Source organism: Leptonotus elevatus, chromosome 17 (genome assembly GCF_054856555.1).
Source record: "Leptonotus elevatus isolate MCC_2025b chromosome 17, RoL_Lele_1.0, whole genome shotgun sequence".
Taxonomy (NCBI): Eukaryota; Metazoa; Chordata; class Actinopteri; order Syngnathiformes; family Syngnathidae; genus Leptonotus; species Leptonotus elevatus.
The window spans coordinates 898114-916592 of NC_141255.1; the positions used below are offsets into that span (position 1 = coordinate 898114).

General features: G+C 45.6%; 3 protein-coding genes across 3 annotated transcripts; 2 read left to right on the forward strand and 1 right to left on the reverse strand.

The window, feature by feature from the left end:
• Positions 1–175: 175 nt before the first annotated feature.
• nit1 (nitrilase 1) lies at positions 176–5166 on the reverse strand. Its single transcript, XM_086059406.1, has 6 exons — positions 4919–5166; positions 3641–3874; positions 2230–2333; positions 2031–2167; positions 1831–1956; positions 176–737 (listed from the first exon to the last, which is right to left on the reverse strand). The coding sequence occupies exons 1-6, from the start codon at positions 4993–4995 to the stop codon at positions 462–464; spliced, it is 954 nt and encodes a 317-aa protein (XP_085915532.1). The 5' UTR covers positions 4996–5166; the 3' UTR covers positions 176–461.
• On the forward strand, positions 5131–7521 carry pfdn2 (prefoldin subunit 2). Its single transcript, XM_086059407.1, has 4 exons — positions 5131–5284; positions 5661–5749; positions 6364–6487; positions 7055–7521. Exons 1-4 carry the CDS (start codon positions 5216–5218, stop codon positions 7250–7252), a joined length of 480 nt encoding a protein of 159 aa, XP_085915533.1. The 5' UTR covers positions 5131–5215; the 3' UTR covers positions 7253–7521.
• A 979-nt stretch (positions 7522–8500) lies between these two features.
• On the forward strand, positions 8501–12604 carry b4gat1 (beta-1,4-glucuronyltransferase 1). The gene is made up of 2 exons (XM_086059405.1): positions 8501–9679; positions 11058–12604. The coding sequence occupies exons 1-2, from the start codon at positions 8609–8611 to the stop codon at positions 11247–11249; spliced, it is 1263 nt and encodes a 420-aa protein (XP_085915531.1). The 5' UTR covers positions 8501–8608; the 3' UTR covers positions 11250–12604.
• The last annotated feature ends 5875 nt before the right edge of the window (positions 12605–18479 follow it).

An 18479-nucleotide genomic window follows, 5' to 3' on the forward strand; every position in this document is an offset into this window, starting at 1 on the left:
ACCGCATTCAGCCTGTTTTCCGTGTCTCCCTATTCCTAACGCAGGTGATTCCAATGACTCTGGAGAAGCCTGATAACGATCCTGACCAGGGTTGAGAAACACTGATCGGGTTTCCTTGTTAATCGCTGGGTTTATGTTTTAAAAAAAAAAAATACCTGCAATAAGAGACATCCGCGACAAGCTTTATTTTTTTATTTTTTTTTTAAAGGTTGTAAAACACCTCACCACACACTTTATACAATGTTCTCATGGAGGCATTTACATTTTCTCACATTTTATTGTTTTCAATGTTCAAATCTTCATAAAATGAAAAAAAATATAATGGTAAAAAAAAAGCATGCAAAATTGCTTTAAAAAAAAATATCTGCAAACAGTAAAACGCGTTATAGAGAGGGAACACCGTATTTATTTCCAGCAGGTTTCCACACAATATAGGCCCAAAAAAGCGAGAAGTCACGTCATCATGTTTGACTATTTCCCTCCAGGCTGGCGTAAAAGGCGGCGTCTCTGCGATGACTTTGAAGCGGCATGTTCCTGCGGACGCTGCGGATTCGGTCCAGGTCGACCTCCACCAGCGCCACGCCCGCTCGCTCCCCCCCGCAGTCGGCCGTCACCACTCCCCAGGGGTCCACGGCCAGGCTGTGGCCGTAAGAGGAGCGCCTGTCGTGATGCCGGCCGACCTGTGCCGCCGCCAGAACGTAACACTGGTTCTCGATGGCTCGCGCCCGGAGCAGCACCTGCCGCACGAAAGGGACTTCTTAACCCTGACCAACAATTCATTCTTTCACCTCAGCCGAGAACATCTGTTGTAACCTTTGATGTGAAAATGGTGAGTGGTGTTCCATTAATCTTTGATGATAAAAAGATTTACTTGTTGCACAATTTGAAGTTATTGTAACAAGTGTTCACCACTAAATGGAAGACGTCGCCTAAGAACGCCTCCAAGCCAAAGATTGAACTTCTCCGTCAGAGAAGAAGAGAAAAGTGGTTCTGGCAAAAAGCCAGGACCAAATTAGGTCAAGGAAATGGTGTCTTTCAGGTCCATTATAAAACGGATTAGCAGTATAACATGACTGCTGAATTGAAACACAAACCGATCTGACTTGTTTACTTAAGAGACGCTATCAGGTATGAAAGATTTCAACATACGTCACCACTACAACAATGATCTCCAAAGTACACAAACAGATAAACCGTTTAACATTTTTTTTGAAGTGCACGATGAGTTACTAAATTTGTGTCCTCCGAAAACATGGACATATTCAGTGCTTAACTCGTCCACTCCCAGCCATTTTCACTGAAGCAACCACCTTCGCTCCCGGCTGTTTGACTGGATGTGGACAGATTTTGCAAGGCCTGCAGAATATTCTCTTCTATTGCTTTAAAAACATGGAAGCTACCAAAAGAAAGATTAGAGTCTCTTCTTTCATCAGGATTTGTTTTTTATAATTCTATCTGTTTCCGTTTTGCAGCAATTAGCATGAGAGTATAGCTATGTTTCGTCATTATTCACAAATCTATTTAGAAATGTGAGTAAAAGAGCTTGTTTGCAACGTGGCCCTGCTTGATCTCTTATACTCTGCTGCCACCTGCTGGCCGTCTTTGTAATAACTACAATTCTTCAAGCATCCCTCTTCAATTCAGAGGCTGCATCAAAGCCTTCTGTATGCTCTAGTATTAAAAAAAACAAACATTTAAATACGTTTTTGGGACAATAGTAATATTTAAAAGAACGTATTTATATGTTTTTGGGAGCAAATGAGTTCAAAAGAGGTCCAATTTGACTCAACGGTATGCACAGGTCGCATGGACCGCATGATGGTCTCCTACCTCCCAGTGAGCGGCCCCTGTCACCTCGGTGAAGGCCGACGGGAACGTCAGGATCTCAGCGCCACTCTTTTGCAACGCCAGCGAAAATTCTGGGAATCTCAAGTCGTAGCAGACTCCCAATCCGAGCTGGCAGGAGAAGGTGGCATTCGTGAGAAATGGGACGTTTAACACAGTGCGACTTGTCAACGCGGAGACGACACCTTGCCAATGGGGGTTTGGACCGGCGGCACCAGCGAGGGTCCCGGGATGGTGTAGGCACTTTCACTGAGGGAGACGCCCTTCTCAGGAAGCTCCACGTCAAACAGGTGGCATTTCCGGTAGGTGGACACAACCTCTCCTGCACGGGTATGAAAATGCGGCGGTGCAAAGGAGTCCACGTGTATTTTATGAGAACACTACCTTGATTGTTGACGATGACGTGGCTGTTGCAAATTCGCGACTCGGCCTCCAAGTCGCATCCTCGCTCATGGAAGCCCCCCAGAGACAACCAGATGTCCAACTTCCTGTGACAATGGGCGGGGCGTGAGAGGAATAGCATTTGGAGTTGTTCTCGATACGAGCCTTCATTTGGCAGATGTGTTGCCTTGACTTGAAAGAGCGAGATTTTTTCGATGTACATAATGTTTGAAATATTTTACTGTCATTTCGTATTGGCCAGTTTGAACATATATGACTGCAAACTCGACCTTTAAATAGTGCTCTGTGATTATATGACCGTGATTAGTGAGCAGCTGTGAGCATATATTCACATACGTGGTCGCAAAAAAGTAAACAATGAGCAAACGTGCAGTTTGACGCGCAGCTCAGGACAGCGAATCACCGTCCAATCAGGCATCATTTGGTGTTATCCTTCGAACGAGACTGTTTTTTGTGGCAGTTTCTCCAAAGCCAAGTGGAGAAAATTAAGCCAATGTGTATGTATGGGTAAAAACAAAAAAAACAAAAAAACAACGATTAGCAAATAGCAGCTGAATGCTCTGAAAAGCCTTTTGCAAACTCCTCATAGGTTTTGTTAGAGTAGACAATATTAAGTATTGTACTCTTTGCGTGTTCAATTAACTGAATGGTGAGATCCTGGTGAAGAAGTCCCTTTGCAAAGGTAAATAATTATCAGAAGCTTCTGAGGACAAAAGGCTGATGACACTGAAGCCGTGTTCTATCAGGTTGTCTGTCTCGTCCATTATTATTGTGGGGCATCAATACTTATTCAGAAAAGTCGGAGACTAGAAATCTCCGCCCATCAGCCCACAGTACACTTGGTTACAACTCAGTGAATACAAGAGAATCTGTTCCCATGGGTATAAATCAGATTAGAAGAAAAACAATAATAATAAGCCTGACTCCCTTCCGACCGGCAGAGACCGGCCCTCCGATTAGAGATAGCGAATGAATGTACAAACCCGTTGCCCTTCTTCTGAGAGTGAGACAGATAATACAATTCTATTCATTGAGCCATACTGCTATAACTAAATCCAAAACGGCTCAAATATAAATTAAAACTGAAAAACAATGTTAATAACTCATCAGTTTCAAACAGCAAACTCCACATGATATGAAGCAAATACCGCAGGGGCGGCATGACTCAGTGGTAGAGTAGAGGTTGTGGGTTTGATCCTATGCCATTGTGACCATGTTGAAGTCTATCTTTGAGCAAGATACTGAACCCCCAGTCAACTCTGATTGGCTGTTGACACACACTTGCACTGCATCTTGAGCAAGTAAACCTGCTCACAGATGACTACAATCAACCAGACATTTAACACAATCACACCAAGCTCTAATGTCTCTTACATAACTAAAGCAAAAGTACCTGGCCATCTGAGTGTATTGCGTCATCGTGTCTCCCAGCAGGGTCTCCGACAGCGCCAGGGTCTCCTCCCGGCTGGAGCCGATGTAGTCGAAAGCCTCAGGCAGGAAGGCCATCTTGGCGCCTCGCCGCTTGGCCTCCTCCAGCAGCTCTTGGGCAGCACGCAAGTTGGCCCGCTTGTCCGCGGTGACATTCATCTGACACAAAGCAGCCCGCGGGGGGCAAGAACTGGACATCCTGCACAGAGAACGTGTCCTGACGTCATCCAGCATGCTTCAGTCACGCCAGGGTTTGAACAACGCCATGCAAAAAATGGTTTCTAAGACACAGCAGACAAATATTGATAGTATTATTTCCATTATATTCGTCGTTACATGTGCAGTAGTGGGTTCCTCCATTCGCGTTGGAGTTCCGGCTGTAGTCTTTCACTAATGTTAGAGTAGACAATATTAAGTATTGTACTCTTTGCGTGTTCAATTAACTGAATGGTGAGATCCTGGTGAAGAAGTCCCTTTGCAAAGGTAAATAATTATCAGAAGCTTCTGAGGACAAAAAGCTGATGACACTGAAGCCGTGTTCTATCAGATTGTCTGTCTCGTCCAACATGGGGCATCAATACTTATTCAGAAAAGTGGGAGACTAGAAGTCTCCTCCCATCAGCCCACAACACACCCGGCCACAACTCAGCGAATACAAGAGAATCTGTTCCCATGGGTATAAATCAGATTAGAAAAAATACAATAATAATAAGCCTGACTCCCTTCCGACCAGCAGAGACCGGCCCTCCCATTTAGAGATAGCGAATGAATGTATGAACTCGTTGCCCTTCCTCATGAAAGTAACACAGACAAGAATACAATTCCATTCATTGAGCCTATACTGAGTTAACTAAATCCAAAACGGCCAAAACACAAACCAAAACTAAAAATTAATGTTAATAACCCAACACTAACTCTTACTGTATTGACATAGTTGTAAAGTCATAATAACCGCAAATATTTAGAAGAATAACCATGGTCCGCTCAGAGCAAATAGGCTGTTGTCAAGAAATTGTAGTTTCCAACCATTATTCCACGAACTAGGACACGCTTCCGCAGAAATTAGACTTGTACGTGAAATTCACGGCAACATAGCGCCAAGTAGAAAGTGGTCGTCCGGTCTGTATCCGTTTACGGCACCGTGTTTCAGCTGTGGCTGTTTTTTTAAGAGTGATGTGTCAATACAAGTAAATCGAAACGCGATTGTGCAGCTTACATGTGGAGGAAATAACAAATAAAGTACCTGCTGTGTAGCTTTGTTGTCCAACCGAAGAGCAAGGCACTGATCTCGACCGATGACCTCAACACTGACAACAACATTGGCGCAAATCATCACCTGGACACCTTCATGTTAAAGTTTAACTGCCAGCAGCACCGAGACGCGTTTTTTGCACCGCTCATATCAAAGAGACAGAAACATTAACGTCCTGTCGCTGAGTTGCGAGCCCGCGAGAGTGAGTGGTACTTTCATACAGGCAATCTCGCGGGCAGCACTTCACCTCCTGACAGGGGTCTTCTTTGTCAGCAAGCGCGATCCAAAATGGCAGCGAACAGTAGCAGCACGACTTCCAAATCCGGAGGAAAACAGTCCGGGCCTCCCGCCGAACAGGTACCACCACCGGGCACCGTGCCCATTTTTTTGTGTGGCCGTTTGGTTCCGGCCACTGCGTGTGGATCGACAGGACGAAGACGCTAGGCTAGCCCATGCTAACGATAGCTTCTCATCGCAACCCCATGCCCGGCGACGACGACGCTTGTGTCGGTGTGAAATGTCGCAGTGAATGCGGCTTCGGAATTAAAAAAAATAATTTGTTAATGGCGGATGCTTTAGTTGTTTTACTTTGGGATTTATGCTTTTATATATAATAGTGCAGCTCTACTCTGTCAATCTTCTAACGTGCTTGTCATTATTGTCGTGCGTTTTAGTTGATCCAAGCCGACTTTGGGTGTGAAAATGAACTCACTTGAGTGTTTTTGCTTGACAGGTGGTGGCAACATTTCAGAAGATGCGCCAGGAACAGCGCAGTTTGGCTTCCAAAGCAGCCGAGTTGGAGATGGAATCAAATGAGCACAGGTGGATCTTGCATCAGGCTTCGCTATTTGCATAAGTTAAGGAATAAAGTACCAAGGCCCAACACGAATAGCACACATTCCTGACTAACTGATACTTCCTCAAAAATAAAATGGTCAAATAGCTTATATTATATTGCTAGTTTAAGTCCTAAATATAGAGACCAATGTGTGATTCTGAAACACTTGACTCCTGCTTTGGTCAGACTACAGAAATGTAGCCCGATTTTGACCCGACAGACGTGTCGCAGACAAATGTAGCATGCCATGGATGGTTTTGACGTAAATCGAAAAATATTGTCGAACCTATCAAAACCTTTTGTATTTTCTTGGCCAAATGACAGTCGGATGGTTAACTGACCTGACTCAGCATAAGCCATCATCGTAGATAGCGATACTGCCCATAGAGCAAGAAAGATCAATGGAACCTCTTCGATTGGCTTGAACTCGACACACCACAATACCGCCTCCCGTCGATGGTTGAAACGATACCACAATATCATTTTTGGGCCCTATGACCAAACCTGATGATGTACAAAGAATGTGCACATGTTGGTTGATGCTTGATTGTGCTTCTTTCCACTTTCCTTTGCGAATGATTTTGCGTGTCTCCGCCAGCCTCGTCATTGACACCTTGAAGGACGTGGATCCGTCCCGCAAATGCTTCCGTCTCATTGGCGGCGTGTTGGTGGAGAGGACTGTGAGAGAAGTTCTGCCGGCATTGCAAACCAACAAGGAGCAGGTAACAGATGTGTTGATTAAAAATGAGCATTTTGTAAAGAAATAAGTATTTAGATAAAAAAATTTAAAAAATATCTATTTTCAAGGGGGCGGCACGGTGGCTGACTGGTTAGCATGACCGCCTCCCAGTGCAAAGGTTGTGAGATCAAGTCCGGGCTTCGGCCTTCCTGGGTGGAGTTTGCATGTTCTCCCCGTGCTTGCGTGGGTTTTCTCCGGGTACTCCGGTTTCCTCCCACATTCCAAAAACATGCATGGCAGGTGAATTGGACACTCCAAATTGTCCATAGGTGTGATTGTAAGTATGGTTGTTGGTCTCTGTGTGCCCTGCGATTGGCTGGCAACCAGTTCAGGGTGTGCCCCGCCTACTGCCCGAAGCCAGCTGGGATAGGCTCCAGCAACCCCCGCGACCCTTGTGAGGACAAGCGGTACAGAAAATGGATGGATGGATGGATGGATCTATTTTCAATAGCAATGAACAACCAAACCAAAATGCATCGAGTGAAACCGTCGAAACCGTCTGTTACGTTGAGAAAGTGACAGCGCCTCTCTCCATTTTGCATCCCCACAGATCTCCAAAATAATCGAGTCCCTCAACAGCATGATGCGGGACAAGGGGCGCGAGCTCACCGAGTACAGAGAACGTTACAACATCCGCCTGGTGGGCGAGGGCGAGAGCGACGGAGATATGCAAAGCCAGTCGTCGGCATCTCCCAAGGACAGTGAAGGAGGCGGCCCTAAAAGCGGAGCGGGTGTTTTGGTTTCATAGTTTTTAAGGGGATGCTGCGGCTTCTCAGGGTCTCTCGCATATTGAAAGCGTGGAAAGAAATCTCGGTTGAGCAATGGAATCTGCATCAAGGTTTTGTACCGACAACTTCATAATGTGACGTACACGACCACAAATGCATTTTGTGTTCTGGTAGGTCTCCAATGTTGTTTACGTTGTGTTCGTGTCGCCAGGTCCTCACACGTTGGAACAATGTTTTCTTTTCTTTTTGTTCTCACAAGTTGCAAGAATAAAAGATGTTTGCTAAGGTTTTTGTTGCGAGTCCTCCGATGCCTTCTCTGCACTGTATGCATCTTCTCACACATGATTTGGAAACATCTGCAGCTCTTAACACGTTACAACATAAGACAAAGATTGACATTTAAGCACAAATAGTCCAAATAATTCTGCTGAATATTGCATTGGTGGAATGAGTTAAGCAGCAAAATCACCGTTTTTATCCATTTCATCCGTTTTGCACGATATCGCAGTTGCGCAAGGTGATGACCAATCACGGGCCGGCTCACAATTGTGATGACATTTTCAGTGGACAGCAAATCTGCAAACATGCACGTGGACTTAACATATAAAAAAAATGTTTACACTTGCAAGATTGTGGTCTTTTTATTTATTTACTTTCTTACTAAAGCTCCATGCACCAATATGAAAAAAATAATTCATCAAATGGGTGACATTTTATCACTCAATATATTCATTTATAATGTCATAGTAACTCTAAAAAATATTTGTAAATAACTGTCTAGTGAAGACCGTTCACATAAAAACAAACACTATTTTTTTTCCAAAAGTTAATCATTTAATCAATTCTTTTGATTAGATTGCCATCTTATTTCATAAAACGTGTGCATCGAACAGCAACAATGCAACTTCATATACTGTACATTTGAGCAACTCTGTGACTCGAGCGTGTAAAAACTTGTAGTATTCAGTTTGAATTTGTAATAACCTGAAATAAACACACAGTGAACCGAACCATGGCTGGCTATCATTATATCGAAATGTATTCTGGCTCGGGTCTCTATTTCAAAATGACAAATTAACTTCTCACACAATGTGTTGCTTCTCAGTTTCGACATGCGCCGAAAAGGAAACGTTGTGAGGAACTCGAAGAAAGAAATCAATGGAAAGGATCGATGTCCGCGCCTTGATATCGACCCTCCGACACGACCCGTTTTAATATCGATGCTGTCGACAAGACGTCAGGTGTATCCGCCGCCGCCCCCACCACCGCCACCGCTCTTGCTAGCTAGCGTTTGCGGCTGCCAGCTAGCGGTGGCTGCTATGCTAGGCTAAGCAGCTAGCTCGGCTCGCGAGCTCGGCTCCGTCACTTTGCGTGGAATGTATCTGTCCAAGAAATGTTCGGCCTTCCGGATGGTGCTGAGCGCTCTGCTGCTGGTGACGCTGCTGCAGCTCCTCTACTTGTCGCTGTCCAAGTTCCAGGGGAAGACGCAGCAGCCGCACCCGCACCGCCTCTCGCGCCCCGGCAGCGCGGCGCAGCCCCAGAAGAACTCCCGCAAGGAACGCCTGCGGTTCTCGCTTTCGACCGGCGGGATCTTCGACCGCAGCGGGCAGTATCGCGTGTACAAGAACTTGATCCAGCGCGACTCGACTTCCGGGCCGAATGCGCTGACGCTGGTCACGCACACGAGCATCAACAACCTCCACCACCTGGAGGAGCTGGCGGAGCGGTGGCGCGACCCGCTTTCGGTGGCGATATTCGCGCACGGCCGGGACGTCGGGTCCGCCACGGCGCTGCTGTACGCGCTCGGCGTGCTGTGCCCGCGCGTGCAGGCCCTGGTGGACTTCCATCTGGTGTGTCTCTCGGGGGAGACGGCCAGCTTCCCCGAACAGGACCACCGGCACTTCGCCGGCCTGGACGACTGCGCCGCCGTCTTCTCCCGCCTGCGAGCCCACCGGGGCCAGTACCAGAACTACGCCATCGGCGCCAACGTCGCCTACCCCAATAACCTCCTTCGGAACGTGGCCCGGGGGGGCGCGGAGTCCTCCTACGTCCTCGTGGTCGACATCGACATGATGCCTTCCGCGGATCTGCACCGGCGCTTCCTGGCGATGGTGGCGAGGCGCCGGCCCGAGCCGGACCGCGTCTTCGTCTTGCCCGCCTTCGAGATCCGCCACACCAGGAAGGTCCCGGCCACCAAGGCGGAGCTGGTGCAGCTGTACCAGGTGGGCGAGGTTCGACCGTTCTACGACGAGCTGTGCCCCCGCTGCCAAGCCCCCACCAACTACTCCCGGTGGGTCAACAGCCGCGCCGTTGACCCCTCCGGCGTCCTGGAGGCGGCCTACGCGGTCACCTGGGCGGACCCGTGGGAGCCGTTCTACATCGGCCCGCGCAATGTTCCGCTCTACGACGAGAACTTCAAGCAGTACGGCTTCAATCGCATCAGCCAGGTCCGTCCGGTCAAAAAAGCAAACGTCAAAACGTCTCGCGAATCTGCAACTTGTGCACGTTTGCGAGTTTGTTGCTCGGAATATTGCCCCCGCCCTCTTAAAAAAAAAAAAAAATATATATATATATATATATATATATATATATGTATTTGTGTCCCGAATACGCCGTTGTATGAAAGTATATGTCTGGTCCAAACGGGGAGATTTTTTTAAACACAAAATATAAAGGCATAAAACAGCATTAAAGTAAACGTTGAGTGTCACTAAGACGCTTCTTAGCCCTTTTTTTTTTTTTTTTTTTTTTTTAAGTCAAATCATGAGCATTCCTGGCATGAAAGCAGGTGAGTCCGGGGACGTGCCCCCTCCTGGCAATAAACGTTCTCATCGGATCGACCCGATTCACGCGGTCACATATTTTGGTTTTTAAACGCCGGAATTTTCAGACCTGTCGATGTTTACCAACGTGGCACCTTCCAAATGAGCTTCCAGACAAGTTAACTAAAAACGACACCGCCTGCAATTCAGCATTCACAAATTTTGATTCACAAGATTTTAATTTGATCAGATTTGTCCCCCCCCCCCCCCAATTCGCTTCAGTATCCAATCTGATATCGACCCCTTTCCATTTCTGTCATTTTTTTACCTAAAATGTAAAAAAAAGGTTCACCCAAAATAAATATGAATCATCGCTTTACGGCCCTCACATGCATGATGCTGTTTTTCTCTAAACGTCTTATAACACAATTATTTATTGCAACAATTTGAACCTATGAACCGCGAATTCAACTTTCAAATACATTTAAAACATTTTCATATTCAAGCAGGAACGCTGCAACTCTCTAACTACGGTTCTGCCATCAAGTGGTGAATGGTGATATTGCAAATCAAAACTACAGTCAACCCTCACATATACAGTTTGCAAACTTCACCCCCCCCCCACATATTTTCCATTGTTCCCATTCTGCTAGGGGATTTTTATTCCCATTTACTCCCCATTTTTCATGGAAAACATATAAATCAATTTGATTTGGCAAATTTTTGGGGCCGATATTTGTAAGAGCCATAATCAGCCATTTTAATCGTTCGGCTGATTAATTGGTTGGATCCTAATGTGTCTACTATTCTATCTAATTCTTAATATTTTATGATATGGCCTTTACATTTTTTTTTTTTTTTTTTTAAGAATGGGAAAATAATCTTAAGAAAAAATGCTATTTTGGGATATACAGTATATAGTTTCTTAAAATGATCTGTCATAGTCTTTGGGAAATGTTATGTTTGAGTTTGACAATCGATTCTCAAATGATTTGACGATGGATCGAATCTTTTGTACGTTGTGGCGTCGCACTCATGGTCACTTGTCTCCCGTTTTGACCAGGCCTGCGAGCTCCACGTGGCCGGGTACAAGTTCTCCGTGTTGAGCTCTGGCTTCCTGGTCCACCTCGGCTTCAAAATCCAAGGCGAGTTCCACGCGAGGAAGGACGAGGAGAACCAACGCAACCGTCTCCTGTTTCGCAACTTCAAAGAGACTCTGAAGACCAAATATCCAAACTCAAGGAGGCGGTGCTAAAACAAAAATTGAATCCATAAATTCAAAAACTCCAAGGGTGACTGGAGACATCCTTTTGGCTTTCCTGCACACTTCCTCTTCATCTGAAGAAGAGGAGCCGTTTGGCCTGTGACGTCGTACGGCGGCCACTAGATGGCAGCAGATACAACTGAGTCTGGACTGACTACTGCTAGTTGACGTTGTACTGTGACATTTTTTTGTGGTTGTATTGAATTTATATTGATTGGAAAATGGCACATCCCCTGGAAATCATCACCTTATTGGTAGAGAAGGTAACTTTTATTTATTTGAACTTTTGTGTCCTTGCACTCCTTAACAAAGCAGCTTTTTTCTGATTCCCTGCAACAAGTATGAATTGAGTACGACAAGCACAACGACATACGGCAAGTGTTTATCTATCTATGCCGCCGGTTCCTTTATACTGTGAAAATCCATCGGAAATCTAGATCTAGGTTTTCTGAAACAAAACAAAAATCGACATTCTCCGATGTATCGGCGCTTATGGCCGACCGTGCGTATAAACATGGAGGCGGTGCACTGCAAATTGAGTAGAGCGTTTACTGTTCCCTCAACGTTTGATGGCGATGCGTTCCAAGTCTCCCCACAACAGGTGAATATTCACAAAGTAGAGGTTGACTTTTTATTTATTTATTTTTCTTGAATTCTTATTTTTTTGGGGGGGGGGTAGTCTTTACAAACACCCTCTTCTAAACATTTGTTACATGTAACAAATGTTTACTTTTCAAATGGAAAATGTCTATAATAAATAGAGAGCTGCTGATTGTAGGCTGCGTTGATAAACGAATGTGATGGGATACGCGCTGCGCTGCGCACGCCGCCAGGCGGCGGCACAAGACGACGACGAAAGGTCAGCTTTAGAGCTACGTTCAAGTTTTTCTTTTTATTCTTGGAAAGGATTACTTTAACCAGAAAACGGGTTACAAATGTCACAAATGGAAATCGGCGAAAGTGTGAATCGGAAATAACAATGTCCAGGTAATGACATTTCTGAACAACTGGCCATTTGTGATCTTTTCCACAAACAGGCAAATTGTTATAGCAGTCAAATGCTTTTCAATGAGCGGCGAGCGGCATTTCACCGGGTTGGCCGCCATTTTGACTTGTGACGCTGGCTCGGAATTGCCAGTTGGAGCAATACCCTCGAGAACTGCGCTAGCTCAGTAAGCTAGCTGATCGCAGGGCCGATGGCAATTAAATGCTTAATCGTGTTCAATATGGAACTTTTATTTTTATGAAACAGGAAATTGTATTTTAATCAGCTGCAATGATGTCGTCCTGGTACGATTGTGTTGTTGTAATTAGGAAATAAAAAAACTTAGAAGAAAAGACAAAAATGTGTATTCAGTTCTATAAAAACGACCTGCATTAACGATGAACCTTGCCGAGCTCCGTGTGTCTTAAGTTTGAAGATTGCAGAAGCAGAAACCTACGGTCGGTTGACGACAGGTAAGTTAACGAAAGTAAGTAAGAAAGTAAGTTGGGAAAAAGTACTCATTCAAATAATTACTCCAAAAAAAGCACAAGCTCTAAAATGTACTTCACAAGTAAAAGTAAAAAGTATTTTTACCGGATGTTTCCCATTACATTTAAAGGTCTCATACTAAAATAGTTCTCAAATGTGTAAAAGACATTTCTGTGACATGCGTTTGTCAAAATTTACTTTGGATCTAATATTTTTGCTGTCCCAAAATCAGACAAAAAAACGCTCTGTTCAAAATAGCCTGTTTTGGGGGCGTGTCCCTTTTATGTAAATAGCTGCACTAGGCCACACCCTTCTCTCTCGAAGGGGCAGTGATTTCGGTCATGGCAGCCATGTGCTAATGTTGGGAATGGAAACGACTGGCCATGGCAGCAGAAGACATTTTACACATTTGAGAACTATTTTAATATGTGGGAAAAGTTGTAGCGATAGTTTTGTGATCGTTTAGGCAATGGTTATTTTGCCGGAAGCGGCAAATCTCTCGCGAACGTTATTTTGCCGCGAATGTCTCCGATTTTACCGTGAATGCTTGTAGACATTTACAAGCGGTTACGAATAACACAAATGCGCACAGCCGTCTCGTCGAGACCACTTAGCGGCCGGTTAGCATCACAAAGTCATGTCAACATGTCACGGCAAATTAACAAACCGCGGATTGTATCTTGACAAAACAATACGCAACCGCTTCATATGCTTGATCATATTTTTTTTCGCTCTCCACGAAGCATTTGCGAGCAGGGAGAGAGAAAAAAAAAAAAGGCGGAGCCAGCTTCTCCAATTTCAGTGGGCGTGACAAACCTTTACCAGAGGTGGGGCCACTAACCCGAAGGGGGCGGGGTCGAGTGCACTTGCGTGTCTTTTTCACGTCATTAAGTCACGGAAGTTTTTTTTTTCTTTCTTTTTTCTTTTTATTTAATTTTTTTTTAACGGAAGTTTAATCTTCCCGTTTGAAGCACACATTTTAGAAAGGAGGAGAAAGCGAAAGGAGTCGCGGACGGACTTGGTTGGATTGTAGACCGGCCAAGATCCATATTATTGATAGAATACCCCATTAACACATACTCACCCGCACACACACACACACAAAAAAAAAAAAAAATTATATATATATATATATAAAAATAAATAATAAAAAATAATAATAATAAAAGAGCAATGATGATGACATTTCCGAATGAACAATACTGAGCTCTTAAGAAGAAGAAAAAAAAGAAAGAAAAAAAAAACCCATTAAAGCGCATTTTCATACGGTGGGACCTCTAAGACTTAGTTTTAGGTGATCAATCAATCAATACTCTTGTTGAGGGTGCGTGTCGGTACACGTCTGCCTGGTGTTGTGTAAACATGGCGGCTCATCGTATCATAGCCGTCCTGAGCGGCTCTTCCACATTGATCGATAAAGTCGACGACGTGGCGACAGATGTTTTGCACTCGCGTGTGTGCGTGTGTCTTTGTCTTTGCCACATTGTGGGGCCCGCACACACACACACACACACACACGTGTTTTTCCAGGTTTAACTGACTTGAAATTGTGGGCACATTTTTTGCTGGTCTCCGCAAGTTCAGACCTCTTTTTGAGGGTCAAGACTTGGGTTTGAGAGTTTAGGAATCGGGGTCGGAAATCATTTTTCATGGTCGGGGTATGCTTTATGTCAATGAGATGTCCCCACAATGATACAAAGACGTGCGTGTGTGCGCGCACACACACACAATGGTGGCGGTGCTGAGCGGGTATGACAGCAGGGGTGCGAAGCTAAGACGTGTTAGTGTGGTGAGAAGGATTACGTCTATCTGTTAGGCCTCCTTTTCTCTCCCCCAGCCTGGTGTCGCATCTTGTTGTTGGTGCGTTGCAGCGAAGACCGCCCGCACCCGACCCCATGCGCGAGAAACGCAAGGGCCCGTTTGCATCTCGTCCCTTTTCCCGCGGGAAGCTTCGGGGAATGAAACGAGCCATCGTGTCGGAAGTCGCCTTTTCCGAGCGACGGCAACTTTTGCTCACCATCAACACTGCGGTGCCGAAATGCGGTTTTGTCCCCGGAGCCAAAACGTACGGATGGAAACGCAACCGATGCTTGCGGTTCCGGTGACTTGCAAAAGGAACCGTTCATTGTCGCCATATGTTCAAGTTTTGCTAACTTTTGGTTCTGGGTACTTTTCATTTCAAGGGATGCTATTGGCTAAAATATGTGCCGCCATATTTGCTCATCAAAACGGAGCCCAACAATCCACTTTGTTGACCAAATATGGTTTCACTTCGTCCTCACAATCCAAAATATTTAGAAGCAGAAGATCCAGGAAAAAATGTGGGTGTCAACCCCATGGATTCTTTACGTTCATTGGAGACATGTTTGAAGTTCCTCCCTGAGCTGGGAAAATTCTAAATTGAATTGCGAAGAAGTCCTAAATTCAAATTCCATTTGAATTGAGGAACAGGAAGCGGAATTGCGATTGAAATTGGAATAGCAGGAAGTAGAATTGAAATTCATGATGCAAAATTTAAGTATTTAATACTGAAGCATATTTACATGAATTTCATACTCATATTGGAAGCACTTTATGTACACAACACTTAACTACATTAAATAGCAAAGTATCGTAATTGTTTTCATTTTCATTTAAAGCATCCTCAGATAAAACGAAACGATTCTGCCCCAATGACAAAACATTTGGCCCGCTAAAGTGTTCGTAGCCGCTAAAGTTCTCAAAACTCTTCTGGAGACTCAAAAGTTCCAGGAAACTTGAGTTGAGGATATTTTGACTTGCATTTTGTAAACCAAATCCTCCTGCCGGCCCAACTTGGCTACATTGGATCGTCCGCTCTCGCGCATGCTAACCACAAACCGAGGAACGATGTTACAGTCATGACCCGTTTCACAATAGACTCATTTTTGGCAACCGAGTTGAGTCACCTCTGGCGCGGTGACCCACAAGGAGGACCGACATGTGGGCGCGGCCCCCCCCCCCCCCCCCCCCCGCTCTGGGCGCCCCCCCGCTGCTTCCCCCCGCCGGCCACAAGCAGAGCTGCTCTCTTGGCCCGAGATGGCCGGGCGGGGAGGTCGGCCCTCCTGCCAACCCGGCGCAGGAGAGGGCGGCCCTAATTGCTTTTGGCGTAAAGCTCCGTGACCCAGATAAGCCGCTGGAGATAAACCCCACTTTGCTCCAGCAAACCTGCTCCGGTCCGAAACCCCCCCCCACCGAACTCCTCTGCAACTTCTGCCACGTTATTAGCAACAGGCAACCAGGGCGGTTCGAGAATCGCAAAGTGGGCCCCCAAGCAAGTCGTCGCGTGCCAGCAGGACCCGAAGACGTTATTAAGCCACGCCGGGCCGCGGCGCCGCCTCGGGAAGCTTGCCACAACATTCCTGCCGTCTTACGTTGCCACTTTCTGTCTAACCTTGAAAATATTGATTTCTGTGTCGCGTCTTTCACGTTTGTTTTTTCTTTTCTGTCTTCACGGCAAAAATGTCACAGCGTTGACGTACGATTGCGCCAATAAGTCCTTTGTAAGTCCAACGCGAAGCAGGCGGTGACCGCAAGTACAACTGCTTCCTGCTTTTGTATCTAAGAATCCTGGGAAATGTAGTTTTACAAGATGAGCTTCCTCGTCACGTCTTTCCAGCGTTCCGATGCGCGAGCGGCGCAAGGTCAGCGCCGCAGCCATCTTGCAATAGCGATCGGGACGGAGCATGTTGAGCGCTGGCGAAGAAGAATCGGAGAAAGATTGATACGCATGTCGACGGCCCTACGAATTCCCACATCATTAATCGTGTTATTTAGTACTCAATTCGTGAGTCGTCACCAATACCAAGTGCTGATACCACAAGTACTTTTGATATACACAAAACTTCCCCCCAAAAATGATTTTAAAGGAAGGCGTATCCATCCCAATACAGCATTTTCCCTAAAATTGATTGTTTTCTATTCTTCAAATTTCTAGTTGCAGATCATAAAACGGCCACAAGAGGGTGGACGATCCTGGTACCGTCACAAGGAATGATTGCAATGCAAGTTTACCACCACGTATTCAACAACATAGAAATGTGACTGCATCTATTAAATTGTACTTTATTACAGGGATGGGCGGGTTCCAATATCAGGCATCCTATCGGGCCGATACCCAGCCTTATGTCAAGGTATCGGTACTCATGATGGCAGCCAAAACTCTTGTGAATGATTTATGATCAGGAACTAGAAATGAGAAGAACAGAATGTTGCCTTTAATGGAAAATGGGATTTCTTTATTTTTCTTTTGTGTGCGTGTGGATGTTTTATGTATCAAAAGTACCAGAGATATCGGTACTTGGTATCGGTATCAGTGACTACTCAAGAGTTGAGTATTCATATTGGTATCGGTGTGAGGAAAAAGTGGTATCGAACATCCCTCCTTAATTTAATAATGTTCATTTGACAAACATGAAGGTTTTTTTTGTTTTTTTTGAGCGTACAAATATGAAAAAGCGTCTTCGGGATGCTCGATCAAGCTCGCGTGGCCTTCGTGGTCGAGCGTGGCACAGCTCTCGCTATAATTATTGCGGCGATGGAGCAGATTAAGAGGATTTATACGTCAGATTAATTTTGAGCGTCGCAGTCACACAGTCGGCCGTCATCTGCCGCGGCGCGCAACAAAGACTTGGCGAGTCCAAATCAATAAAAGTCTTCCTTTTCACTGCTACCTTCACTTCCAGCTCCTCGCGTGCATTTCTCGGAATTGGTCAAACGCGCGCGTGTGCGCGCGCGCGTTTGCGGCACCCTCGCCCCTCCCCCGCCCGAAGTGCCGCTTTTGACAGCGAAATCCCGCAACACGCCAACACCCCGCTCGGCACCTGTCGCCTTCCCGCTCGGCCGCGTTGGCGTCTGCGGCCGAGCGGGGACCGGCTCGGCTCGGCCCGGCCACAGAGGATCATCGGGAGGGGGGTGGGAGGGGGGGGGGGGTTAAGTCACCAAAGCAGGAATTAATGAGCATTAGGCTCTTAGGTAAGAATAAGACCCGCCTTTAATCCTAAACAACTCCACTAACACCTGTTACATGAACGCTCGCGTTACATACTCGATGCTAAATATACGCTGCAAAGTCAAACATCTCTATTTGTAACCGTCGGCTGAATGAAAGATTCGCTAAGGGTCCGTTTTTGGTGATGTTTGCGGCAAGCACAGAGCAAAAGCAGGTAGAAGCAAAAAAAAAATAAAAAAATAAAAAAGGAAAGAAAATGAAGACAAAGGAATCAAAATACTAAATTAAGCAAATCTAAACTTTTCAGCAAAATCTACAGAATACAAAAAAAAATACACTCTAAAAAGAGAATTGTTGAGCCAATTAAAAAATTTCTTTTTTTCTTCGACTGAAACGTGCTATTCGTGTCCCGGCACGTAATCAGGACCGCCGATGCCAGATGGAGCAAAGCAGCCCCGATCTCTTCCACGTTTCACAATACAGACGTTTTCTTTTCTTGACATTCTTCAGAAAGCTCCAGTCAAGTCGCTTTTGTCTGAAGGACACTTTCCGGAAGAGTTCAAAGGTCGCAGCCTGCTTCTTGGCCGTCTCTCGCCAAGTCCACTTTGGACAGCGGATGGTGCGATCGGACCCTGACGAACCTCGACTTTGTAGATCACGTTTAATGTCTTTGGAGGTTGGGCTGTCATTTTGCGTCTTTTCAACTTGTCGTCCATTTTCTCTTACGGCCACGTTCAGGGAAGGCGACGACGTTCCCGTGGAATTTAAATTGGGAGAT

What these genes read in the sequence shown, in the direction of transcription:
- b4gat1 (XM_086059405.1), top strand. Translation starts at nt 8,609, where the DNA reads ATGTATCTGTCCAAGAAATGTTCGGCCTTCCGGATGGTGCTGAGCGCT. An exon ending in GCTTCAATCGCATCAGCCAG is followed by an intron (nt 9,680 to 11,057) that starts GTCCGTCCGGTC and finishes CGTTTTGACCAG; the next exon opens with GCCTGCGAGCTCCACGTGGC.
- pfdn2 (XM_086059407.1), top strand. Translation starts at nt 5,216, where the DNA reads ATGGCAGCGAACAGTAGCAGCACGACTTCCAAATCCGGAGGAAAACAG. An exon ending in CCGGGCCTCCCGCCGAACAG is followed by an intron (nt 5,285 to 5,660) that starts GTACCACCACCG and finishes TTTGCTTGACAG; the next exon opens with GTGGTGGCAACATTTCAGAA. An exon ending in TGCAAACCAACAAGGAGCAG is followed by an intron (nt 6,488 to 7,054) that starts GTAACAGATGTG and finishes GCATCCCCACAG; the next exon opens with ATCTCCAAAATAATCGAGTC.
- nit1 (XM_086059406.1), bottom strand. Translation starts at nt 4,995, where the DNA reads ATGTTGTTGTCAGTGTTGAGGTCATCGGTCGAGATCAGTGCCTTGCTC. An exon ending in CAATACACTCAGATGGCCAG is followed by an intron (nt 2,334 to 3,640) that starts GTACTTTTGCTT and finishes CCATTGTCACAG; the next exon opens with GAAGTTGGACATCTGGTTGT. An exon ending in CAGGGGCCGCTCACTGGGAG is followed by an intron (nt 738 to 1,830) that starts GTAGGAGACCAT and finishes TTCGTGCGGCAG; the next exon opens with GTGCTGCTCCGGGCGCGAGC.